At 50.2% G+C, this 27,827-nt stretch overlaps 2 protein-coding genes across 3 annotated transcripts; one reads left to right on the top strand and one right to left on the bottom strand.

Annotated features, from left to right (window-relative positions):
• Positions 1-592: 592 nt before the first annotated feature.
• Positions 593-6,584, top strand: LOC138644923 (rab9 effector protein with kelch motifs-like). Its single transcript, XM_069733886.1, has 12 exons — positions 593-654; positions 2,931-3,104; positions 3,172-3,277; positions 3,321-3,449; positions 3,531-3,729; positions 3,863-3,985; positions 4,904-5,085; positions 5,162-5,358; positions 5,578-5,675; positions 5,750-5,810; positions 5,894-5,991; positions 6,314-6,584. The coding sequence occupies exons 1-12, from the start codon at positions 593-595 to the stop codon at positions 6,532-6,534; spliced, it is 1,650 nt and encodes a 549-aa protein (XP_069589987.1). The 3' UTR covers positions 6,535-6,584.
• Positions 6,573-27,811, bottom strand: GSTZ1 (glutathione S-transferase zeta 1). 2 transcript variants are annotated; one of them, XM_069735785.1, is made up of 9 exons: positions 27,777-27,811; positions 10,852-10,903; positions 10,695-10,762; positions 10,531-10,611; positions 9,490-9,615; positions 9,342-9,417; positions 9,087-9,139; positions 8,964-9,013; positions 6,573-6,839 (listed from the first exon to the last, which is right to left on the bottom strand). In XM_069735785.1, exons 1-9 carry the CDS (start codon positions 27,792-27,794, stop codon positions 6,713-6,715), a joined length of 651 nt encoding a protein of 216 aa, XP_069591886.1. In that variant the 5' UTR covers positions 27,795-27,811; the 3' UTR covers positions 6,573-6,712. The 2 variants fall into 2 exon arrangements, with proteins under 2 accessions (XP_069591886.1, XP_069591879.1); XM_069735778.1 differs by lacking the exon at positions 27,777-27,811 and adding an exon at positions 12,431-12,948.
• Between the last annotated feature and the right edge of the window lie 16 nt (positions 27,812-27,827).

The following is a 27,827-nucleotide window of genomic DNA, read 5'->3' on the forward strand; positions in this document are numbered from 1 at the left end:
ACTATCAAATAATTTTTACCATTGTCATGAAGTACAATGTGTCACGAGAAAACAATGTCAGAATCACCAGGATCCATTGAAGCGTTCCAGAGTTATAACCTCATAAAGGGACAGTGGTCAGAATTGTAAAAATTGGCCCGGTCATTAACGTGCAAACCACCCTTGGGGGTAAAGGGGTTAATATCCAGCACAGCGATAACATCTGTCGGCAGCACGGTGGATGCTCCGGTGCTCTGCAGCGCTGGGGTCCGGGGTTCACACCCCACATCTGTAGTTTGTTGCTGCCTTTGTGTTTCCCTTTTCCTCCAAAGAAATACACATAGAAATTGTAGATTCTGAGCTAATAAATAAACACCAACCACAGGGAACATCCAGTCTCCGTGAAGATGGAAGGAATTGGACCCTGGACCTCAAGCACTGGACCATCCGCCGAGCTGCCTAACTAAAGATCAGCGGTGACATCACTGAGAATGGAGTAAGGATTAAAGGTTTTTACATCTTTCGCTTACGTCACGCCCCTCCTGGATTCCACTCAGCATATTAGCCCTTCCGCCAGGTGGATATTAGTCAGTGGTCAGTTGATCAGCCGGCCATGGGTCGGGTGGAGTTCTTTGCTCTCTGGTCAGTGTTGGAAGCTCCACGGCAGTTCATAAGGTGAGAAATGGAGGAGCTGATATTCCATAAATCCTGGCCGCACAATTGGTACTGCGATCTGTGTATATACCCCGATACAATCCTATATAGGCCCCGTGTCCTGTATACTGACTGGATGAGTGTGTATGTATACACACACACTGCACAGTACCACTCCTCCTGTCCTGTATATATACACTGCACAGTACCACTCCTCCTGTCCTGTATATATACACTGCACAGTACCACTCCTCCTGTCCTGTATATACACACTGCACAGTACCACTCCTCCTGTCCTGTATATACACACTGCACAGTACCACTCCTCCTGTCCTGTATATACACACTGCACAGTACCACTCCTCCTGTATATATACACTGCACAGTACCACTCCTCCTGTCCTGTATATATACACTGTACAGTACCACTCCTCCTGTCCTGTATATACACACTGCACAGTACCACTCCTCCTGTCCTGTATATATACACTGCCCAGTACCACTCCTCCTGTCCTGTATATACACACTGCACAGTACCACTCCTCCTGTCCTGTATATACACTGCACAGTACCACTCCTCCTGTCCTGTATATACACACTGCACAGTACCACTCCTCCTGTCCTGTATATACACACTGCACAGTACCACTCCTCCTGTCCTGTATATACACACTGCACAGTACCACTCCTCCTGTCCTGTATATACACACTGCACAGTACCACTCCTCCTGTCCTGTATATATACACTGCACAGTACCACTCCTCCTGTCCTGTATATACACTGCACAGTACCACTCCTCCTGTCCTGTATATATACACTGCACAGTACCACTCCTCCTGTCCTGTATATACACACTGCACAGTACCACTCCTCCTGTCCTGTATATACACTGCACAGTACCACTCCTCCTGTCCTGTATATACACACTGCACAGTACCACTCCTCCTGTCCTGTATATACACACTGCACAGTACCACTCCTCCTGTCCTGTATATACACACTGCACAGTACCACTCCTCCTGTCCTGTATATACACACTGCACAGTACCACTCCTCCTGTCCTGTATATATACACTGCACAGTACCACTCCTCCTGTCCTGTATATACACTGCACAGTACCACTCCTCCTGTCCTGTATATATACACTGCACAGTACCACTCCTCCTGTCCTGTATATACACACTGCACAGTACCACTCCTCCTGTCCTGTATATACACTGCACAGTACCACTCCTCCTGTCCTGTATATACACACTGCACAGTACCACTCCTCCTGTCCTGTATATACACACTGCACAGTACCACTCCTCCTGTCCTGTATATATACACTGCACAGTACCACTCCTCCTGTATATATACAATGCACAGTACTACCACTCCTCCTGTCCTGTGTATATATGCGCTGCACAGTACCACTCCTCCTGTCCCGTGTATATATGCGCTGCACAGTACCACTCCTCCTGTCCCGTGTATATATGCGCTGCACAGTACCACTCCTCCTGTCCCGTGTATATATGCGCTGCACAGTACCACTCCTCCTGTCCCGTGTATATATGCGCTGCACAGTACCACTCCTCCTGTCCCGTGTATATATGCGCTGCACAGTACCACTCCTCCTGTCCCGTGTATATATGCGCTGCACAGTACCACTCCTCCTGTCCCGTGTATATATGCGCTGCACAGTACCACTCCTCCTGTCCCGTGTATATATGCGCTGCACAGTACCACTCCTCCTGTCCCGTGTATATATGCGCTGCACAGTACCACTCCTCCTGTCCCGTGTATATATGCGCTGCACAGTACCACTCCTCCTGTCCCGTGTATATATGCGCTGCACAGTACCACTCCTCCTGTCCCGTGTATATATGCGCTGCACAGTGCCACTCCTCCTGTCCCGTGTATATATGCGCTGCACAGTACCACTCCTCCTGTCCTGTGTATATATGCGCTGCACAGTACCACTCCTCCTGTCCTGTGTATATATGCGCTGCACAGTGCCACTCCTCCTGTCCCGTGTATATATGCGCTGCACAGTACCACTCCTCCTGTCCCGTGTATATATGCGCTGCACAGTACCACTCCTCCTGTCCTGTGTATATATGCGCTGCACAGTACCACTCCTCCTGTCCTGTGTATATATGCGCTGCACAGTACCACTCCTCCTGTCCCGTGTATATATGCGCTGCACAGTACCACTCCTCCTGTCCTGTGTATATATGCGCTGCACAGTACCACTCCTCCTGTCCTGTGTATATATGCGCTGCACAGTACCATTTCTACCGTCCTGTCTTACAGTAAGGGAGGTCGGAGGAGTTTCCAGCTGCTCTTGCCGCTGCCGCTTCCGCAGTACCTCTTAGTGTTCGGTCTGGGTGACTGGGATTCATATTCTGGAGATTCCTGTGTTGTGGCAGAGCTGTTGGCAGGGTCGATGCAGCCGCAGTGTATAGGACGCCTATCCGCTGAGTGCAGGTATAGTGTATGCGGGTAGTGTGTGGTGCTGGGCACAGAGGGTAATGAGCTGCACTGCACTTCGCAGGTCCCTGGTCTGGGATGGTGAATGGAGTCTGGACATCGTCATGGAGTGCACCAGATTATCCATGCAAGGAATGCCAGCCAAACTGTGCCTCACTGTGTCCGGGAAGGTAAAAATCGCATCCCGTGCCCTCTCTCGCTCCAGTGCCCTTTGACACCTTCTTTTTCATCTCCTTTGTGCAGGGATATAAAGGTTTGGGTTTCAGTAGCAGTACCCCTGCCAGGAGGATCAGTATTGGACCACCCAGTAGTCCGATGTTATCAGAGAGCACGATTGCCCACGTGAGAGTGCTTGAGGCCTGGTGGATGTGGCAGGATGTGTGCCCACGGTCTATAATGATGCATACTTCTTGTGTCCTCTAGGAGAAGGGTTACAGTGCGGAAGTGGTGCAGCGGGCATCTTGTGCCATACTAAAAGATTCCCCACCACTGAGTCTGCCCACCAAGGATGAAGTGGCACGATCGCAGGACCCCTGCTGCCAGAGGGCAAATATTGTGCCCAGAAACCCCAGAAGACTCCGATTTGGTAGCAAGGGATCTGAAGATGGTACTGCAGGGGCAGGTGAGTAAAACTCATGAGGAGCCTTCTAATCGTCCTCCATGGGTGGCACACTCCATCACCACAGCCTGGCACTGGTAGCAGTCTGGTGGACGGTTACTCTCTGAACGCTGTGTTCATCCCACAATTCTTCTAGTGTGCCCGTCAGGTCGATGGGGCCACAGCGTCTGCCTCTGCGATCCTGAAACAGCTGTTCTGATTGGTGGAGAAGGACCCAATGAAAAGTCAAGTCCGGACTCGCTGTGGAAGCTGGAGCTAGGTACCCGGCTGTGCCCACCCGGACAGTGCTGATAACGTGTACATAACATATTCCCAGCGGAGTCCATTAGTCAGGTCGGCAAATAGGCGATAAGAAAACATGCAGGATCCTGGTGATGTGATGAATTACCGATTGGGTGGTGTCGACATTGACGGCACCCACTGATGCTGACTTGGGAGTGAGGAGACACTGATGGAACCTTGTGATAACTGTGGAAGAGCAGCTGCAAACGATAATGTGGGAGAGGGGTAACACTAGCAGCACCCAGTGATGATGTGGTAGATAGGGCAACACTGACGGCATCCGGTGATGATGATGTGGGCGACACTGACGACACCCGGTGCTGATGATGTGGGAGATGGGGAAACACCGACGGCACCCGGTGATGATGATGATATGGGACGACACCCAGTGATGATGATGTGGGAGACGGGTTGACACTGGCAGCACCCGGTGATGATGATGATGTGAGATGGGGCGACACCGACTACACCGGGTGATGATGATGTGGGAGATGGGGCGACACTGGCTACACCGGGTGATGATGTGGAAACACTGACGACACCCGGTGCTGATGATCATGTGGGAGATGGGGCAACACCGACGACACCCGGTGATAATGATGTGGGAGACGGGGTGACACTGGCGGCACCCTGTGCTGATGATGATGGGGGCGACACTGACGGTACCCGGTGATGATTATGTGGGCGACAGCCGGTGATGATGTGAGAGATGGGGCCACACTAGTGGCATCCGGTGATGATGTGATAGATGGGGTGACATTGACGACACTCGGTGATGATGTGGGAGATGGGGTGACAGGAGGGTGCTGTCATGGTAACATGGGCAACCATTGCATCATGATGGGGTGCAGTACTGTTAACCTTTGGTTTCCTGACCTATCTTGCTCCCATGCAGACAGTGACTTCTGGTTCCAGATGGACGGTCTGTGCTCAGCTCCTCAGTGCTCCAGGGGACACACTGCAACCTTTGACCCCGAGAGCAAGAAAGTGTATGTTTATGGAGGCATGTGGGAGAAGCGCTGGCTCCGCAATGTGTACGTGCTGGACACGCAGGTCTGGAAGTGGACGCTGTTGGCGGTGAGTCATGATGGTAGCCATGTCCTACATGGAGGGGCCTCTGGTGCCAGCCGCTGACTGATGTCCTCTTCAGCAGGCGGTGGGGAAGGTGCCCACATTGTGCCACCACACGGCCTCCATGTACCAGCGGGAGCTCTATGTGTTTGGGGGCCTGTGTCCACAGGTGGGCGCTGATTCTGGAGTATGCACCAATGTCCTTTACATCTTCAACCCTGAATACAAGATCTGGTATCAGCCCATCGTGGAGGGCGAGCGTCCGCTGCCCCGATACGGGTGAGGATGGTGACTCTCTCTGTAAGGCGAGTGCTGCTCTGCAGGAAATCAAGGATAGAGGATGTTTACCCCGACCATGGCACCTGATGTTAGGGTGGATGAATGGACAGAGAAGCGGCACTCTTGATGTTTGGGGGAGATGAGGGTGTGTTGGGGGTCCTAGTGTTTGGGGTTGTTGTATTGGAATCTTCATGTTTTCTCTCTGCTCCCCTCTTGCAGTCACAGTGCTACGCTCCTAGGTAATCGCCTTGTCCTGTTCGGGGGTCGCCGGGCTCCGTCTCCGGTTTATCTCAATGACGTTCACATCCTGGACTTGGGTAAGGCTCTGTCTGCAGTGTGACATCATAGGTGTGAAATCATCCCAGAGTACCCACAATGCACTCCTCTGCAGGTTACATGGAGTATACAGCGGTGGTCTACCCATCCTTGTCCGAGAGACCGTCCCCCCGCTGGTGAGACTGCGCCCCCTCACCTGTGCTCCTTCCCCATTACATCCAGCTCTGTATAATGACTTTGTTCCTCTGTGTTCTGGAAGCTTCCACGCAGCCATGCAAGTGTCTGAGCATAAGGTCCTGGTCCACGGAGGTTGTTCTGGCAGCGGCTCCTTGACTGACACCTTTATCTTCAATCTGGGTAAGAGTCAGGATGATGGGGGTTGAAGTACATGAGAAGCTATAAACTGAGTTATCATGAGTATGGGTGTCTGATGCCTACATGTCGGGTATGACCTTCCTTGCCACCTTGGTGGGGCGTTGGATTGCCTTAGAGCACTCTGAGCCCTAGGGGGCCCAGGCTCCTGTATATAATACAGATAAGCTGTACCCAAGCTCCATCTCGATCTAAGCCTGATACCAATGTAAGTATTGCTTCTTCCCTGTGCCTGTGGACCCCTTTCCCGGAGAGATGGCGGAGTGTTAGCAGCAGCTGAGTGAATTCTGACTCTTCTCTCTTGCAGGCACCTTGTCCTGGAGCCCCATAAGGTTTGGGGGAATTAAGCAAATGCCCCGCGCTGGTCACACACTGCTCAACCTAAGCTCCTCCTCCTCCCTGACAGATTCCGACAAGGAGGAGTGCAAGGGGCGGAGCCTGATCCAGGTTCTCGTTATTGGAGGCTCTGATGGGGCTGGCACCTTCTACAGTGACTACCCCAAGGTTCAGGTGGACCTGAGTGTCTGAGACATCGCTAGGTGGTGGCGACGGTACAGCGCACAGCACATGGTGAAGGATGGCGGTTTATTGTGTGATCTGTGGCAACACGCTCACTAAACACGGATTATTATAATGGCTGATGGTGCCTCTCTAAAGGTCCTCCCTGTTAGCGGTAGCCATTGCTGGGCACCGGATCCACAGCTCATTACACGCGTAGCTCTGGCGGTGTATCTGGCTGTCGGGATGGATGACTGATCTGAAATGCTTCCAGCTGGAGCAGAGCCTGATTGATCCTGGAGATTGTGGGGTACGGGGTCATATCCACATGAAACCTGCACAAAGAAGGGGACACGATGAATGGACCGATGGCAGCAGAGGGGGGCCTACTCAGCTCCACTCCTGGATGTAGGACCAGTCCGACATTACTGATAAAAGCTGAGCTTTCTACATATTTATTATTCTTTACTGTTTTTATTTCCCAAACATCATTCTAGTGGTGGCCAGTGTGCCTGCGCTGGTACTCTGACATCATCCATCTGGACCATAGGAAACTTGTGCCTAGAGATGACTCACTGCCTTCTAAGCCAGAGTGCAGTGGGCATGCTCTGTACCGTGTGGGCAGGGAGGGAGACTAGGGAAAAGGGTGCCAGGGAGAGAAGAAGGGAGGCAAGAGGAAGAGAGAGTGGGTGCCAGGGAGACCATAGGAAGAGAGAGTGGGTGCCAGGGAGACCATAGGAAGAGAGAGTGGGTGCCAGGGAGACCATAGGAAGAGAGAGTGGGTGCCAGGGAGACCATAGGAAGAGAGAGTGGGTGCCAGGGAGACCATAGGAAGAGAGCGTGGGTGCCAAGGAGAGAAGAAGAAAGGCAAGAGGAAGAGAGTGGGTGCCAGGGAGACCATAGGAAGAGAGAGTGGGTGCCAGGGAGACCATAGGAAGAGAAAGTGGGTGCCAGGGAGACCATAGGAAGAGAGAGTGGGTGCCAGGGAGACCATAGGAAGAGAGAGTGGGTGCCAGGGAGACCATAGGAAGAGAGAGTGGGTGCCAGGGAGACCATAGGAAGAGAGAGTGGGTGCCAGGGAGACCATAGGAAGAGAGAGTGGGTGCCAGGGAGACCATAGGAAGAGAGAGTGGGTGCCAGGGAGACCATAGGAAGAGAGAGTGGGTGCCAGGGAGACCATAGGAAGAGAGAGTGGGTGCCAGGGAGACCATAGGAAGAGAGAGTGGGTGCCAGGGAGACCATAGGAAGAGAGAGTGGGTGCCAGGGAGACCATAGGAAGAGAGAGTGGGTGCCAGGGAGACCATAGGAAGAGAGAGTGGGTGCCAGGGAGACCATAGGAAGAGAGAGTGGGTGCCAGGGAGACCATAGGAAGAGAGAGTGGGTGCCAGGGAGACCATAGGAAGAGAGAGTGGGTGCCAGGGAGACCATAGGAAGAGAGAGTGGGTGCCAGGGAGACCATAGGAAGAGAGAGTGGGTGCCAGGGAGACCATAGGAAGAGAGAGTGGGTGCCAGGGAGACCATAGGAAGAGAGAGTGAGTGACATGGGGACAAGAAGAAGAGAGAGTGGGTGCCAGGGAGAGAAAAGAGACCATAGGAAGAGAGAGTGGGTGCCAAGGAGAGAAGAAGAAAGGCAAGGGGAAGAGAGTGGGTGCCAAGGATAGAATAACAAAGGCAAGAGGGGAAAAAAAAGTGGGTGCCACAGAGAAGAAGGGAGGAAAGGAGACTAGAGGAAGAGAGAGTGGGCGCAAGGGAGACCAAAGGAAGAAAGAGTGGGTACCAGGGAGAGAAGAAGGGAGGCAATAGGAAGATAGAGTAAGTGCCAGGGAGACAGGCACGAGGGAGAGAGTGCAACAGAGAAAATCGAATGAACTGTACAGGAGAACGACTAGCACCATGCAGCGAAGGTAGAGAAAGTGGTGCTGTGGATGAGGGGTACAGTAGGTTCACGTCCCTAATTTCAGGAAGCGGCGGAACATTTGTCTGGGAAAGCTGTAATGGTCAGTGCCATGATGGGTTACGCATCACAGCCGGCCACTGGCACCCAGGGATCATGCTGCTGCGTGTGAGTACAGGGAGGGAGCAGCCTTCTCTCAATCACTGGGATGTGATGGTATCTAAGGGGTTAAACCATCAGGAATTGCGCTGGTGATGAAGGAGTGTGAAAGTAAGGCTGGTGTCACACTTGTGTGTGCAATGAGAGAAACTAGAAATACATGCAGCCACACACTCCGGTACTGAGTGCCGGCGGCAGTGCCGGGTATTGATGCGAGTTTCTCACACTGCATACACCAGTGTGACACCGGCCTAAGGCTGATAACAGACAGCAAGAGCTGCTCCCCAGCACAACAATGCGGTATGGATTGGTTCTCTTCCTGCTGGTGTAGGCAAGGGACGCCGTCCACGCTCAGAAGAAGCCCCAGCAGCCTCGGGGCCCAGGGTACATATGGATGTGCTCTCACCTGTCGGCGTTGGCCACTTGTGGAACCAGACAAAGATCGGCCATTGTTACCTGTGGACACAGGAAGATGATTGGCTGAAGGCACCGATGAGTGTCAATCTGCCTGGCCCCGGAGCCGTCCTACCTCATCACCCACGCAGTAGTGTCCAGCTGTATCCTGAAGCAACAGCTCCAAAGCTGCAAAAGGGAGACGGGTGGTTACAGGCGACCTAAGGTTGAGTGAGCACTCACACCACGGGGTTAGTGGGGGCGTCCAGCTCACTGTTAGCCTCTGACACTGGCTCCAGTAATGTCACCTGCAGGTGGAATAACACTCCAAACATTCCCTGCCCTCCCATTACACTGCTGTGGGGCCCTGCACCGTCTGCCCGGGTCTCACCTTGGAATCCCCTGGTGATGTAGTGCTGCGCCCACTCCAGCTTCTTGTCTCCAACTCTCTGCAACACGTCCAGATTCTGGGGGAAACACATATAAGACGAGACATGGGGGCTCCACACCCGATCACTGTGCAACTAGGGGGCACTCACCTGCACTGGCTGGATTCCAGAGGCAATGTGGTCACTGAGCATGCGACACTGCCCTCTCTTCAGGGGGTCTCCTGGGAGTAACGGGGGGAGCGGCCTCGTCTCCTCCAAATATTCAATGATGGCGAGCTGAAGGGGACAGAGATAATGACAGCTCGACAAAGGAACCTTGTAGCTCCTCACCCTACACTCACCGTAACAGCATGTACTGTGCAGCTCCTCACCCCATATTGACAAGGTGTACCATGCAGCTCCTCACCACATACAACGGGAACCGTGCCGTGCAGCTCCTCACCCCACACTGACAGTGGGAACCTTGCAGCTCCTCACCCTACACTCACCGTGACAGCGTGTACTGTGCAGCTCCTCACCCCATATTGACAATGTGTACCATGCAGCTCCTCGCCACATACAACGGGAACCGTGCAGCTCCTCACCTCACACTGACAGTGGGAACCATGCAGCTCCTCACCCTACACTCACCGTGACAGCGTGTACTGTGCAGCTCCCCGCCCCATATTGACAGTGTGTACCATGCAGCTCCTCACCACATATTGACAGTGTGTACCATGCAGCTCCTCACCACATACTGACAACGGGAACCGTACAGCTCCTCACCACATGCTGACAGTGGGAACCTAGCAGCTCCTCACCCCACACTGACAGTGGGAACCTTTCAGCAATTCACCCTACACTCACCGTGACAGCGTGTACTGTGCAGCTCCTCACCCCATACTGACAACGGGAACCGTGCAGCTCCTCACCACATACTGACAACGGGAACCGTGCATCTCCTAACCCCACACTGACAGCAGGAAGGGTGCAGCTCCTCACCACACACTGACAGTGGGAACCGTGCAGCTCCTCACCACACACTGACAGCAAGAAAAGTGCAGCTCCTCACCTTACAGTGATAGCGGGAACCGTGCATCTAACAGTATGTCCCATTATAGTGACGGTGGGCGGCAGTCATGCAGCTCCTCACTTTGTTGTACATTGGTGCTGCCATCTGCTGCCCCTAGTCCTCATGCTAGGGAAACTCACCGACTGGCTCAGGGTCACACCATCGATCCGCAGCGCCGGCACCTGCTGCATGGGATTCACATGCTTGTATTCATCTGTCCGCTGTGGGCACAAAACAATAAAGATGACTGGAGCGCACTGCAGACCCCCTACACCCCTAGAGTCTTTACAACCCACACTCTCACCTGTTGCCCTCCATCCTGGATCAGATTCACTGGACGGAGGTCATACTCAATGCCCTTAAGAGCCAGGGCTGTGCAGGTGCAAAAAGAGAGATCAAAAAATTCAGAACTTAACCCCCCCCCCCAGCCCTATCCCAGACCAGAGCGACAGGGTACTCACCAATCCTGACCCTCCACGAGCAGGAACTGCGAAAATAGCTGAATAATAGGGGCTACAGGAAGAGGAGAGAAAGTGACACACGGCACCAGAAGTGAAGCCCCCAATATATCGCTTGTACCACAGCACACTATGCAGCCCCAATATATCGCCTGTACCCCAACACAATATACCGCTTGTAGACAGCACAATATACAGCCCCAATATACTGCCTGTACTGCCCCAATATAACCCCTGTACCCCAGCACAATATAGAGCCCCAATATAGCAACTGTACCCCAGCATTCTATACAGCACCAATATACTGCCTGTACCCAGCATAATACAGAGCCCCAATATACCGCCTATACCCCAGCACAATATACAACCCAAATATACTGCCTGTACCCAGCACAATATACAGCCCCAATATACCATCTGTACCCCAGCATAATATACAGCTCCAATACACCCCAGCACAATATAGAGCCCCAGTATAGCAACTGTACCCCAGCATTCTATACAGCACCAATATACTGCCTGTACCCAGCATAATATAGAGCCCCAATATACCGCCTATACCCCAGCACAATATACAACCCAATATATCGCCTGTACCCAGCACAATACACAGTCCCAATATACCATCTGTACCCCAGAATATACAGCCCCAATATACCCCCTGTACCCCAGCACAATAGAGCCCCAATATCCAGTCTGTACCCCAGCATAATATATACCGTAGCGCCAATATATCACCTGTACAATACACAGTCCCAATATATCGCCTGCACCCCAGCACAATATACAGTCCCAATATATTGCCTCTACCTCAGCAAAACATATCGCCTGTACACATCACAATATAAAGCCCCAATATACCACCTGTACCCCAGCACAATACAGTCAGACTATCACCTCTACCTCAGCACCATATACAGCCGCAATATACCACGTGTACCTAAACACAATATACAGCCCCAATATACCACCTATAGTACCCCAGCACAATATACAGCCCCAATATACCACCTGTACCCCAGCACAATATACAGTCCCAATATAGCACCTGTACAGCAGCACAATAGAGCCCCAATATGCCACCTGTACCCCAGTACAATTTACAGCCCCACTCTACCCCCTGTATCCCAGCACAAATTACAGGCCCAATATACCGTCTGTACCCATCACAAATTACAGCCCCAATATACTGCCTGTACCCAGCACGATATACCGCCTGCACCCAGCACAATATACAGCCCCAATATATCATCTCTACCTCAGCACTATATACCCCCTGTACACAGCACAATATACAGCCCCAATATACCGCCTGTACAGTAGCGCAATAGAGCCCCAATATACCACCTGTACCCCAGGACAATATACAGCCCCACTCTACCCCAGCACAAATTACAGGCCCAATATACCATCTGTACCCATCACAAATTACAGCCCCAATTTACTGCCTGTACCCAGCACGATATACCGCCTGCACCCAGCACAATATACAGCCCCAATATACCGCCTGTACCCACCACAATATACAGCCCCAATATACCGCCTGCGCCCAGCACAATATACAGCCCCACCAGCAAGTCACCTTCTCCACAGCCGCCATCACTGCAGACAACGGGGAGACGCTCCTCTCTGACCAATCTGATCAGTCGGCAGGATCCTCCCCCGGCAGAACCTTTACTCCATGTGGAACTCATTAATGAACAGATGGAGGAGCAAAGTGCGTCTGCAGCACAGTGTCCCAAAAAGCAGAATAATAAGGCTATGTGCACACGTTACAGATTTGCCTGTGGAATTTTCTGCACAGATTCTGCATCTCTTGGCAGAAAATACAGGTAAAAATTTGATGCGTTTTTTTTTTTCATACGAATTTGTATGCGTTTTTGAAAGCTAAATAAAGATCTATTATTGAAAAAAAAAAAAAGAATTGTGATGTTATTTCATGTCCAACCTCTTCATTTCCATACTCCCATTGAAGAATAATGTTTACACACACAGACATAAATAGATATATAATGCCCAGCCCGATGTTTAGTAATAAATATAATAAAATGGTACATAAAGAGTTAGGCAGGGTTCACACTTGAGAAACTTGCACAAGTCTCTCACATCAATACCAGTCACTGCCGTCGGTACTTGGGGCCGGAGTGTGCGGCTGCATGTATTTCTATGCAGCTGAACACACCTGTCCCGAGTGCCGACGGCAGTGACTGGTATTGAGGGGCGATACTCGTGCGAGTTTCTCACAAGTGTGACCCCGGCCTTAAACGCAGTATCGGTTTAATTTATTAAAAATTGAAAAAAAAGTGGCATGGGCTCCCACGCAATTTTCTGTGCCAGAGGGAAGGCCAGCGTCTAGGGGCCGATGTTTATAGCTTGGGAAGCGATTTATACCCATGGATCTTTCCAGGCTATGAATATCAGCCCGCAGCTGTTTGCATAGCCTTTTCTGGCTATTAATTATAGGGGGACTCCACGTCGTTTTTTGGGGGGGTCTGTTGTGAATTCTGTGGCTGAATTCACTCCTGTGGTCACAAGTGGTACTGCAGCTTCTGAGCTTCCTCCCTCAGGTGTTCTGGTGAGCTCGTTAACTGCTTCATTACTTAACTCCGCCTGATGCTGCTATCCTTGCTCCTTGTCAATGTTTCAGTGTTGGATCTGAGCTTCTCCTGATTGTTCCTGTGACCTGCTGCTCTGTATAGCTAAGTGCTTTTTGCTTTTTTGTTGCTTTTTTTCTGTCCAGCTTGTCTTTTGTTTTGCTGGAAGCTCTGAGACGCAAAGGGTGTACCGCCGTGCCGTTAGTTCGGCACGGTGGGTTTTTTTGCCCCCTTTGCGTGGTTTTGCTTTAGGGTTTTTTGTAGACTGCAAAGTTCGCTTTACTGTCCTCGCTCTGTCCTAGAATATCGGGCCCCACTTTGCTGAATCTATTTCATCCCTACGTTTTGTCTTTTCATCTTACTCACAGTCATTATATGTGGGGGGCTGCCTTTTCCTTTGGGGAAACAGTACAAGGAGCCACACTAATGATTCTCAATAGAGGGAAAGAAAAAGTTCTGACATCATTTTTTTTTCTGCTCTGTGTTCACTTTTTTTTTTCCCCTAGACATTTGGGTGATTCTGGACACAGGTGTGGACATGGATATTCTGGGTCTGTGCTCTTCAATGGATAATCTCGTTATAAATGTACAAAAAATTCAAGATACTATTGATCAGAAATCTATGTTAGAACCAAGAATTCCTATTCCTGATTTGTTTTTTGGAGATAGAACTAAGTTTCTAAGTTTCAAAAATAATTGTAAGCTATTTCTGGCCTTGAAACCTCATTCTTCTGGTAATCCTATTCAACAGGTTTTGATTATTATTTCTTTTTTGCGCGGCGACCCTCAAGACTGGGCATTTTCTCTTGCGCCAGGAGACCCTGCATTGAGTAGTGTCGATGCGTTTTTCCTGGCGCTCGGATTGCTGTACGATGAGCCTAATTCAGTGGATCAGGCTGAGAAAAATTTGCTGGCTTTGTGCCAGGGTCAGGATGATATAGAAGTATATTGTCAGAAATTTAGGAAATGGTCAGTACTCACTCAGTGGAATGAATCTGCGCTGGCAGCTTTGTTCAGAAAGGGTCTCTCTGAGGCTCTTAAGGATGTCATGGTGGGATTTCCTATGCCTGCTGGTTTGAATGAGTCTTTGTCTTTGGCCATTCAGATCGGTAGACGCTTGCGCGAGCGTAAATCTGTGCACCATTTGGCGGTACTGCCTGAGGTTAAACCTGAGCCTATGCAGTGCGATAGGACTATGACTAGAGTTGAACGGCAGGAATACAGACGTCTGAATGGTCTGTGTTTCTACTGTGCTGATTCCACTCATGCTATTTCTGATTGTCCTAAGCGCACTAAGCGGTCCGCTAGGTCTGCCGTCATTGGTACTGTACAGTCCAAATTCCTTCTGTCCATTACCTTGATATGCTCTTTGTCGTCGTTTTCTGTCATGGCGTTTGTGGATTCGGGCGCTGTCCTGAATCTGATGGATTTGGATTATGCTAAACGTTGTGGGTTTTTCTTGGAGCCTTTGCGGTGTCCTATTCCATTGAGAGGAATTGATGCTACACCTTTGGCCAAGAATAAACCTCAATACTGGGCCCAGCTGACCATGTGCATGGCTCCTGCACATCAGGAAGTTATTCGCTTTCTGGTGTTGCATAATCTGCATGATGTGGTCGTGTTGGGGTTGCCATGGCTACAAACCCATAATCCAGTATTGGATTGGAATTCCATGTCGGTATCCAGCTGGGGTTGTCAGGGGGTACATGGTGATGTTCCATTTTTGTCGATTTCGTCATCCACCCCTTCTGAGGTCCCAGAGTTCTTGTCTGATTATCAGGATGTATTTGAAGAGCCCAAGTCCGATGCTCTACCTCCGCATATTATTGTGATTGTGCTATCAATTTGATTCCTGGTAGTAAATTCCCTAAAGGTCGATTATTTAATTTATCCGTGCCCGAACACGCCGCTATGCGCAGTTATGTGAAGGAATCCCTGGAGAAGGGACATATTCGCCCATCGTCATCACCACTGGGAGCAGGGTTCTTCTTTGTAGCCAAGAAGGATGGTTCGCTGAGACCGTGTATTGATTACCGCCTTCTTAATAAGATCACTGTTAAATTTCAGTATCCCTTGCCATTGTTATCTGACTTGTTTGCTCGGATTAAGGGGGCTAGTTGGTTCACTAAGATAGATCTTCGTGGTGCGTATAATCTGGTGAGAATCAGGCAAGGAGATGAATGGAAAACTGCATTCAATACCCCCGAGGGTCATTTTGAGTATCTAGTGATGCCGTTCGGACTTGCCAATGCTCCATCTGTGTTTCAGTCTTTTATGCATGACATCTTCCGTGAGTATCCGGATAAATTCCTGATTGTTTACTTGGATGACATTTTGATCTTCTCAGATGATTGGGAGTCTCATGTGAAGCAGGTCAGAATGGTTTTTCAGGTCCTGCGTGCTAACTCTTTGTTTGTGAAGGGATCAAAGTGTCTCTTCGGTGTGCAGAAAGTTTCATTTTTGGGGTTCATCTTTACCCCTTCTACTATCGAGATGGATCCAGTTAAGGTCCAAGCCATCCAGGATTGGATTCAGCCGACATCTCTGAAAAGTCTGCAAAAGTTCCTGGGCTTTGCTAATTTTTATCGTCGCTTCATCTGTAATTTTTCTAGCATTGCCAAACCATTGACCGATTTGACCAAGAAGGGTGCTGATTTGGTTAATTGGTCTTCTGCTGCTGTGGAAGCTTTTCAGGAGTTGAAGCGTCGTTTTTGTTCTGCCCCTGTGTTGTGTCAGCCAGATGTTTCTCTTCCGTTCCAGGTCGAGGTTGATGCTTCTGAGATTGGAGCAGGGGCGGTTTTGTCACAGAGAGGTTCTGATTGCTCAGTGATGAAACCATGTGCTTTCTTTTCCAGGAAGTTTTCGCCCGCTGAGCGTAATTATGATGTGGGCAATCGAGAGTTGCTGGCCATGAAGTGGGCATTCGAGGAGTGGCGTCATTGGCTTGAAGGAGCTAAGCATCGCGTGGTGGTATTGACTGATCATAAGAACTTGACTTATCTCGAGTCTGCCAAGCGCTTGAATCCTAGACAGGCCCTTGGTCGTTATTTTTTGCCCGCTTCGACTTTGTGATTTCGTACCTTCCGGGCTCTAAAAATGTGAAGGCGGATGCTCTGTCTAGGAGTTTTGTGCCCGACTCTCCGGGTTTATCTGAGCCAGCGGGTATCCTCAAGGAAGGAGTCATTGTGTCTGCCATCTCCCCTGATTTGCGGCGAGTGCTGCAAAAATTTCAGGCGAATAAACCTGATCATTGTCCAGCAGAGAAACTGTTCGTCCCTGATAGGTGGACTAATAAACTTATCTCTGAACTTCATTGTTCGGTGTTGGCTGGTCATCCTGGAATCTTTGGTACCAGAGAGTTAGTGGCTAGATCCTTCTGGTGGCCATCTCTGTCACGGGATGTACGTACTTTTGTGCAGTCCTGTGGGATTTGTGCTAGGGCTAAGCCCTGCTGTTCTCGTGCCAGTGGGTTGCTTTTGCCCTTGCCGGTCCCAAAGAGGCCTTGGACACATATTTCGATGGATTTCATTTCTGACCTTCCCGTTTCTCAAAAGATGTCAGTCATTTGGGTGGTCTGTGATCGCTTTTCTAAAATGGTCCATCTGGTGCCCTTGGCTAAATTGCCTTCCTCCTCTGATTTGGTACCTTTGTTCTTTCAGCATGTGGTTCGGTTGCATGGCATTCCTGAGAATATTGTTTCTGACAGAGGTTCCCAGTTTGTTTCAAGGTTTTGGCGAGCCTTTTGTGGTAGGATGGGCATTGACCTATCCTTTTCCTCGGCTTTCCATCCTCAGACTAATGGCCAGACCGAACGAACCAATCAGACCTTGGAAACATATCTGAGATGTTTTGTTTCTGCAGACCAGGATGATTGGGTGTCCTTTTTGCCGTTGGCTGAGTTCGCCCTTAATAATCGGGCCAGCTCGGCTACCTTGGTTTCTCCATTTTTTTGCAATTCTGGGTTCCATCCTCGTTTCTCTTCAGGACAGGTTGAGTCTTCGGACTGTCCTGGTGTGGATTCTGTGGTGGATAGGTTGCAGCAGATCTGGACTCAGGTAGTGGACAATTTGATCTTGTCCCAGGAGAAAGCTCAACTTTTCGCTAATCGCAGACGCCGTGTGGGTCCCCGACTTCGTGTTGGGGATCTGGTTTGGTTATATTCTCGTCATATTCCTATGAAGGTTTCCTCTCCTAAATTTAAACCTCGTTTTATTGGTCCGTATAGGATTTCTGAGGTTCTCAATCCTGTGTCTTTTCGTTTGACCCTCCCAGACTCCTTTTCCATACATAATGTATTCCATAGGTCGTTGTTGCGGAGATACGTGGCACCTATGGTTCCATCTGTTGAGCCTCCTGCCCCGGTTTTGGTGGAGGGGGAATTGGAGTATATTGTGGAGAAGATTTTGGATTCTCGTGTTTCTAGACGGAAACTCCAGTATCTGGTTAAATGGAAGGGTTATGCTCAGGAAGATAATTCCTGGGTTTTTGCCTCTGATGTTCATGCTTCCGATCTTGTTCGTGCCTTTCATGCGGCTCATCCTGGTCGGCCTGGGGGCTCTGGTGAGGGTTCGGTGACCCCTCCTCAAGGGGGGGGTACTGTTGTGAATTCTGTGGCTGAATTCACTCCTGTGGTCACAAGTGGTACTGCAGCTTCTGAGCTTCCTCCCTCAGGTGTTCTGGTGAGCTCGTTAACTGCTTCATTACTTAACTCCGCCTGATGCTGCTATCCTTGCTCCTTGTCAATGTTTCAGTGTTGGATCTGAGCTTCTCCTGATTGTTCCTGTGACCTGCTGCTCTGTATAGCTAAGTGCTTTTTGCTTTTTTGTTGCTTTTTTTCTGTCCAGCTTGTCTTTTGTTTTGCTGGAAGCTCTGAGACGCAAAGGGTGTACCGCCGTGCCGTTAGTTCGGCACGGTGGTTTTTTTTTGCCCCCTTTGCGTGGTTTTGCTTTAGGGTTTTTTGTAGACTGCAAAGTTCGCTTTACTGTCCTCGCTCTGTCCTAGAATATCGGGCCCCACTTTGCTGAATCTATTTCATCCCTACGTTTTGTCTTTTCATCTTACTCACAGTCATTATATGTGGGGGGCTGCCTTTTCCTTTGGGGAATTTCTCTGGGGCAAGTCAGGCCTATTTTTCTATCTTCAGGCTAGCTAGTTTCTTAGGCTGTGCCGAGTTGCCTAGGTAGTTGTTAGGCGCAATCCACAGCTGCTTTTAGTTGTGTTTAGGATAGGATCAGGTGTGCAGTCTACAGAGTTTCCACGTCTCAGAGCTCGTTCTTGTATTTTTGGGTATTTGTCAGATCACTGTGTGCGCTCTGATCGCTAAGCACACTGTGTTTCTGGATTGCCTTCATAACACCTGTCATTAGCAAACATAACAGGGGTCACCCTATAATAGCCAGAAAAGGCTATGCAGACAGCTGCGGGCTGATATTCATAGCCTAGGAAGGGACCTTGGATAATCAAATCCCCCTACCCCCCGGCTACAAACACCAGCACGCAGCCTCCCCAGAAATGGCGCTGCCCTATAGTGGTGGCATATGGGGTAATAGGGGGTTAATGTCACCTTTGAATTGAAAGGTGACATCAAGCCGGCTTATTAATGGAGAGGCGTCAATAAGACACCTATCCATTACTAGTCTTATAGTTGTTAATGGATTAAATAAACTCACACAGGTAGAATAAAGTATTTTAATAAAATAAAACACCACACAGTTTTGCCATCTTTATTGCTCAGCCAATCCATGCAACTCTGCACTCACAGCGGCGGAGGGATACAGTGCGGAAGGATACCTTCCATCATTGTATCAGAAGAGCCCCTGGAGAGCGGTCAAATCTGCCGATGTGACAGCTCTCCACAGGAGATCGTCGTGGGACACTCGTTATTGAATGGATTACATCGAATCAGGGAGTATACTGTTGATTTATTATTTTTAATTTTTTTTTTTTTTTACAGGTGATCGAGGGCTTCAGGGATTAGCTGTATGGTGAGTATGCCCTGTAGAGGGCAGAGCAAAGTACTGCAGTGCGCAGCCACCGGGAAAGGTCAGAGAGGCCCGGCGCCTGCGCACTGAAGTACTTTGTCCTGCCCTCAACAGGGCAGACAAAGTACGCCTGCGCCGGAGCGTGAAGACAAGAAGAGGACGTCATCGTAAGAAGATGGGAGGCGCCGGACTGCGATGCCCATCGGACCGGACCGCAGCTGGACTGCCCCTGGGTGATTATAATAACCTCTTTTTCTCATCTTTCAGGTTACATCGGGGGCTTATCTAGAGAATTACAGAATGCTGTAGATAAGCCCCTGATGGCTGTGGGCTTAGCTCATCTTCGATTTTGGGGGTGACAGGTTCCCTTTAACCCCTTCCCGACCCATGACGCCACGTAGGCGTCATGAAAGTCGGTGCCAATCCGACCCATGACGCCTATGTGGCGTCATGGAAAGATCGCGTCCCTGCAGATCGGGTGAAAGGGTTAACTCCCATTTCACCCGATCTGCAGGGACAGGGGGAGTGGTAGTTTAACCCAGGGGGGGTGGCTTCCCCCCCCCCCCCCCCCGTGGCTACGATCGCTCTGATTGGCTGTTGAAAGTGAAACTGCCAATCAGAGCGATTTGTAATATTTCACCTATTAAAACTGGTGAAATATTACAATCCAGCCATGGCCGATGCTGCAATATCATCAGCCATGGCTGGAAACACTAATGTGCCCCCACCCCACCCCACCGATCGCCCTCCCATCTGTCCGGTACACTGCTCCGGCTCCCCTCCGTCCTGTGCTCCGCTCCCCCCGTGCTCTTGTCCGCTCCCCCCATGCTCCAATCACCCTCCCTGTGCTCCGATCCACCCCCCCGTGCTCCGTTCCACCCCCCCGTGCTCCGTTCCACCCCCCCGTGCTCCGTTCCACCCCTCCCGCGCTCCGATCCACCCCCCCATGCTCCGATCCACCCCCCCCCCTGTGCTCCCCCCCCACCCCATCATACTTACCGATCCTGCCGGAGTCCGTCCGTCTTCTCCCTGGGCGCCGCCATCTTCCAAAATGGCGGGCGCATGCGCAGTGAGCCCGCCGAATCTGCCGACCGGCAGATTCGTTCCAAAGTGCATTTTGATCACTGAGATAGATTATATCTCAGTGATCAAAATAAAAAAAATAATAAATGACCCCCCACCCCCCCTTTGTCACCCCCATAGGTAGGGACAATAAAAAAATAAAGAATTTTTTTTTTCCACTAATGTTAGAATAGGGGTAGGGTTAGGGCTAGGGTTAGGGGTAGGGTTAGGGTTAGGGTATGTGCACACGTATTCTGGTCCTCTGCGGATTTTTCCGCTGCGGATTTGATAAATCCGCAGTGCTAAACCGCTGCGGATTTATGGCGGATTTACCGCATTTTTTCTGCGCATTTCACTGCGGTTTTACAACTGCGATTTTCTATTTGAGCAGTTGTAAAACCGCTGCGGAATCCGCACAAAAGTGACATGCTGCGGAATGTAAACCGCTGCGTTTCCGTGCAGTTTTTCTGCAGCATGTGTACAGCGATTTTTGTTTCCCATAGGTTTACATTGAACTGTAAACTCATGGGAAACTGCTGCGGATCCGCAGCGTGTGCACATACCTTTAGAATTAGGCTATGTGCACACGGTGCGGATTGGCCGCTGCGGATTCGCAGCAGTGTTCCATCAGGTTTACAGTACCATGTAAACCTATGGAAAACCAAATCCGCTGTGCCCATGGTGCGGAAAATACCGCGCAGAACGCTGCGTTGTATTTTCCGCAGCATGTCAATTCTTTGTGCGGATTCCGCAGCGTTTTACACCTGTTCCTCAATAGGAATCCGCAGGTGAAATCCGCACAAAAAACACTGGAAATACGCGGAAAATCCGCAGGTAAAACGAAGTGCCTTTTACCCGCGGATTTTTCAAAAATGATGCTGAAAAATCTCACACGAATCCGCAACGTGGGCACATAGCTTTAGGGTTAGGGTTGGAATTAGGGTTGTGGTTAGGGGTGTAGGTAGAATTGAGGGGTTACCACTGTTTAGGCACATCAGGGGTCTCCAAACGCAACATGGCGCCACCATTGATTCCAGCCAATCTCGTATTCAAAAAGTCAAATGGTGCTCCCTCAATTCCGAGCCCCGACGTGTGCCCAAACAGTGGTTTACCCCAACATATGGGGTACCAGCATACTCAGGATAAACTGCGCAACAATTACTGGGGTCCAATTTCTCCTGTTACCCTTGAGAAAATAAAAAAATGCTTGCTAAAACATCATTTTTGAGGAAAGAAAAATGATTTTTTATTTTCACGGCTCTGCGTTGTAAACGTCTGTGAAGCACTTGGGGGTTCAAAGTCCTCACCACATATCTAGATAAGTTCCTTGGGGGGGGGGGGTTTCTACTGTTTAGGCACACCAGGGGCTCTGCAAACACAACGTGACGCCCGCAGACCATTCCATCAAAGTCTGCATTTCAAAAGTCACTACTTCCCTTCTGAGCCCCGACGTGTGCCCAAACAGTGGTTTACCTCCACACATGGGGTATCAGCGTACTCAGGAGAAACTGGACAACAACTTTTGGGGTCCAATTTCTCCTGTAACCCTTGGGAAAATAAAAAATTTTGGGCTAAATAAATATTTTTGAGGAAAGAAAACGTATTTATTATTTTCACGGCTCTGCATTATAAACTTCTATGAAGCACTTGGGGGTTCAAAGTGCTCACCACACATCTAGATAAGTTCCTTTCGGGGTCTAGTTTCCAAAATGGGGTCACTTGTGGGGGGTTTCTACTGTTTAGCCACATCAGGGGCTCTGCAAACGCAACGTGACACCCGCAGACCATTCCATCAAAGTCTGCATTTCAAAAGTCACTACTTCCCTTCTGAGCCCCGACGTGTGCCCAAACAGTGGTTTACCTCCACACATGGGTTATCAGCGTACTCAGGAGAAACTGGACAACAACTTTTGGGGTCAAATTTCTCCTGATACCCTTGGGAAAATAAAAAATTGCAGGCTAAAAGAACATTTTTGAGAAAATATTTTTTTTTTATTTTCATGGCTCTGCGTTATAAACTTCTGTGAAGCACTTGGGGGTTCAAAGTCCTCACCACACATCTAGATTAGTTCCTTTGGGGGTCTAGTTTCCAAAATGGGGTCATTTGTGGGGGATCTCCAATGTTTAGGCACACAGGGGCTCTCCAAACGTGACATAGTGTCCGCTAATGATTGGAGCTAATTTTCCATTTAAAAAGCCAAATGGCGTGCCTTCCCTTCCGAGCCCTGCCGTGCGCCCAAACAGTGGTTTACCCCCACATATGGGGTATCAGCATACTTAGGACAAACTGGAAAACAACATTTGGGGTCCAATTTCTCCCATTACCCTTGGCAAAATAGGAAATTCCAGTCTAAAAAATCATTTTTGAGGAAAGAAAAATTATTTTTTATTTTCATGGCTCTGCGTTATAAACTTCTGTGAAGCACCTGGGGGTTTAAAGTGCTCAATATGCATCTAGATAAGTTCCTTGGGGGGTCTAGTTTCCAAAATGGGGTCACTTGTGGGGGAGCTCCAATGTTTAGGCACACAGGGGCTCTCCAAACGCGACATGGTGTCCGCTAACAATTGGAGCTAATTTTCCATTCAAAAAGTCAAATGGCGCTCCTTCCCTTCCGAGCCTTACCATGTGCCCAAAAAGTGGTTTACCCCCACATGTGAGGTATTGGTGTACTCAGGAGAAATTGCCCAACAAATTTTAGGATCCATTTTATCCTGTTGCCCATGTGAAAATGAACAAATTGAGGCTAAAAGAATTTTTTTGTGAAAAAAAAGTACTTTTTCATTTTTACGGATCAATTTGTGAAGCACCTGGGGGTTCAAAGTGCTCACTATGCATCTAGATAAGTTCCTTGGGGCGTTTAGTTTCCAAAATGGGGTCACTTGTGGGGGAGCTCCAATTTTTAGGCACAAGGGGGGTCTCCAAACGTGACATGGTGTCCGCTAAAGAGTGGAGCCAATTTTTCATTCAAAAAGTCAAATGGCGCTCCTTCCCTTCCAAGCCCTGCTGTGCGCCCAAACAGTGGTTTACCCCCACATATGAGGTATCAGCGTACTCTGGACAAATTGGACAACAACTTTCGTGGTTCAGTTTCTCCTTTTACCATTGGGAAAATAAAAAAATTGTTGCTAAAAGATAATTTTGTGACTAAAAAGTTAAATGTTCATTTTTTCCTTCCATGTTGCTTCTGCTGCTGTGAAGCACCTGAAGGGTTAATAAACTTCTTGAATGTTGTTATGAGTACCTTGAGGGGTGCATTTTTTAGAATGGTGTCACTTTTGGGTATTTTCAGCCATATAGACCCCTCAAACTGACTTCAAATGTGAGGTGGTCCCTAAAAAAAAATGGTTTTGTAAATTTCGTTGTAAAAATGAGAAATCGCTGGTCAAATTTTAACCCTTATAACTTCCTAGCAAAAAAAAAATTTGTTTCCAAAATTGTGCTGATGTAAAGTAGACGTGTGGTAAATGTTATTTATTAACTATTTTGTGTCACATAACTCTCTGGTTTAACAAAATAAAAATTCAAAATGTGAAAATTGCGAAATTTTCAAAATTTTCGCCAAATTTCCATTTTTATCACAAATAAACGCAGAATTTATTGACCTAAATTTACCACTAACATGAAGCCCAATATGTCACGAAAAAACAATCTCAGAACCGCTAGGATCCGTTGAAGCGTTCCTGAGTTATTACCTCATAAAGGGACACTGGTCAGAATTGCAAAAAACGGCAAGGTCTTTAAGGTCAAAATAGGCTGGGTCATGAAGGGGTTAATGAAATAAAACAACACATTTTTCCCATTTTATTATACTGGTAAGCCATGCGACACCCTAGATCTCCTGAAAATAAAAATAAAAAAACAATAAACCAACACAAATACTTCCTGTTCCAACGTAGTCCTTAATAACAATTGTCTCACGACGAGTCCAGCTCTGCTACATCTGGATGCCTGACATCCACACATAGCAGAGCATGTAGATGACCACCGAAGATCTCCGGCGATCACTTACACTCAAGTTCTCGCGGTCAGATGATCGTGAGAACTAGCATAGTGTGATTGAGCTAACCCCCGGTCACATGCACGGCAGTTCTCGCGGTAAGCCAAGTTATCGTGAGAACTGCAGTGGACGAGGGACTTGCGGTGGCGGGACAGGTGAGCCGGCAGACATGTGTAGTAAGCTGCGTTTTTGCAGTCATTATGCATGTGACTAATCATTAGATGCAGGATTACCGCATCTAATGATTATCTATGGGAAATTTACGCTGCAGGGACGGAGCGTCTCCGCTTTGTAAACAGACATGCTGCGTTCTATAAAGACGAGCCGCATGTCCGGAGACGGGGGTCTGCCGTCTCTGAACGCGTAGTGGAGATGGGATCATGAAATCCCCTCCACTATGCTGTAACATCTGGACGCTGCGGACGTACAGAGCGTCAAACACGCAGTTTCCTGACTGTGGAAACATACCCTGATAGTGGCCATGTATATAGAGGGCGCCGAGAAAACTGGTGTCTATGGGGAGCAGTGATAACATGGGGGATTACACAGGGGGGCGATGATTACACCGGGTTATACAGGTGGGGGGAGATTACACAGGGTTATACGGGTGGGGGGGGGTGATGATTACACCGGGTTATACAGGTGGGGGGAGATTACACCGGGTTATACAGGTGGGGGGAGATTGCACCGGGTTATACGGGGGGGGGGGGGGGGGGGATGATGATTACACCGGGTTATACAGGTGGGGGGAGATTACACGGGGTTATACGGGTGGGGGGAGATTACACGGGGGGGGGGGGGGTGATGATTACACCAGGTTATACAGGTGGGGGGAGATTACACCGGGTTATACGGGTGGGGGGAGATTACACCGGGTTATACAGGTGAGGGGAGATTACACGGGGTTATACGGGTGGGGGGAGATTACACGGGGGGGGGGGGTGATGATTACACCGGGTTATACGGGTGGGGGGAGATTACACCGGGTTATACGGGTGGGGGGAGATTACACGGGGTTATACGGGTGGGGGGAGATTACACGGGGGGGGGGTGATGATTACACCGGGTTATACGGGTGGGGGGAGATTACACCGGGTTATACGGGTGGGGGGAGATTACACGGGGGGGGGGGGGGTGATGATAACACCGGGTTATACGGGTGGGGGGAGATTACACCGGGTTATACGGGTGGGGGGAGATTACACGGGGGGGGGGGGGGGGGGGTGATGATAACACCGGGTTATACGGGTGGGGGGAGATTACACGGGGGGGGGGGGGTGATGATTACACCGGGTTATACGGGTGGGGGGAGATTACACCGGGTTATACGGGTGGGGGGGAGATTACACGAGGGGGGGGGGGGGGGTGATGATTAAACCGGGTTATACGGGTGGGGGGAGATTACACGGGGGGGGGGGGGGGTGATGATCACAGCGGGTTATACGGGTGGGGGGAGATTACACCGGGTTATACAGGTGAGGGGAGATTACACAGGGTTATATGGGTGGTGGGAGATTACACGGGGGGGGGGGGGGGGTGATGATTACACCAGGTTATACAGGTGGGGGGAGATTACACCGGGTTATACAGGTGAGGGGAGATTACACGGGGTTATACGGGTGGTGGGAGATTACACGGGGAGGGGGGGTGATGATTACAACGGGTTATACGGGTGGGGGGAGATTACACGGGGGGGGGGGGGTGATGATCACACCGGGTTATACGGGTGGGGGGAGATTACACCGGGTTATACGGGTGGGGGGAGATTACACCGGGTTATACAGGTGAGGGGAGATTACACGGGGTTATACGGGTGGGGGGAGATTACACGGGGGGGGGGGGTGATGATTACACCGGGTTATACGGGTGGGGGGAGATTACACCGGGTTATACGGGTGGGGGGAGATTACACGGGGGGGGGGGGGTGATGATTACACCGGGTTATACGGGTGGGGGGAGATTACACCGGGTTATACGGGTGGGGGGAGATTACACGGGGGGGGTGATGATTACACCGGGTTATACGGGTGGGGGGAGATTACACCGGGTTATACGGGTGGGGGGAGATTACACGGGGGGGGGGGTGATGATTACACCGGGTTATACGGGTGGGGGGAGATTACACGGGGGGGGGGTGATGATTACAGCGGGTTATACGGGTGGGGGGAGATTACACCGGGTTATACGGGTGGGGCGATGATTACACTGGGTTATACAGGTGGGGGGAGATTACACTGGGTTATACGGGTGGGGGGAGATTACACGGGGGGGGGGTGATGATTACACCGGGTTATACGGGTGGGGGGAGATTACACCGGGTTATACGGGTGGGGGGAGATTACACGGGGGGGGGGGGGTGATGATTACACCGGGTTATACGGGTGGGGGGAGATTACACCGGGTTATACGGGTGGGGGGAGATTACACGGGGGGGGTGATGATTACACCGGGTTATACGGGTGGGGGGAGATGATTACACCGGGTTATACGGGTGGGGGGAGATTACACCGGGTTATACGGGTGGGGGGAGATTACACGGGGGGGGTGATGATTACACCGGGTTATACGGGTGGGGGGAGATTACACGGGGGGGGGGTGATGATTACACCGGGTTATACGGGTGGGGGGAGATTACACCGGGTTATACGGGTGGGGGGAGATTACACGGGGGGGGGGGGGGGGTGATGATTACACCGGGTTATACGGGTGGGGGGAGATTACACCGGGTTATACGGGTGGGGGGAGATTACACGGGGGGGGGGGGGTGATGATTACAGCGGGTTGTACGGGTGGGGCGATGATTACACTGGGTTATACAGGTGGGGGGAGATTACACTGGGTTATACGGGTGGGGGGAGATTACACGGGGGGCGATGATTACACCGGATTATACGGGTGGGGGGAGATTACACGGGAGGGGGGGCGATGATTACACTGATTTATAAGGGGGGCAGTTATTACACCGGGTTATACGGGTGTGGGGAGATTACACGGGGGGGGGGGGGGGGGGGGGTGATGATTACACCGGGTTATACGGGTGTGGGGAGATTACACAGGGTTATACGGGTGGGGGGAGATTACACCGGGTTATACGGGTGGGGGGAGATTACACGGGAGGGGGGGCGATGATTACACTGATTTATAAGGGGGGCAGTTATTACACCAGGTTATACGGGGTGTATGTAGTACTACTGCTCCTATTAGTGTACAATATTTTCTGTTCTTCTTGTCACTACAAGTCCCAGAATGCCTGTTCTCACCAGTGACAGAGCTCTGACCAATCAGCCTCTTACCTTGCATGTGGCCGCCATGTTTCCCTCCTCCGCCCCGCCCCGCCCCGCCCT

The sequence above is a fragment of the Ranitomeya imitator genome, chromosome 1 (genome assembly GCF_032444005.1).
Source record: "Ranitomeya imitator isolate aRanImi1 chromosome 1, aRanImi1.pri, whole genome shotgun sequence".
In the NCBI taxonomy this organism is placed as follows: Eukaryota; Metazoa; Chordata; class Amphibia; order Anura; family Dendrobatidae; genus Ranitomeya; species Ranitomeya imitator.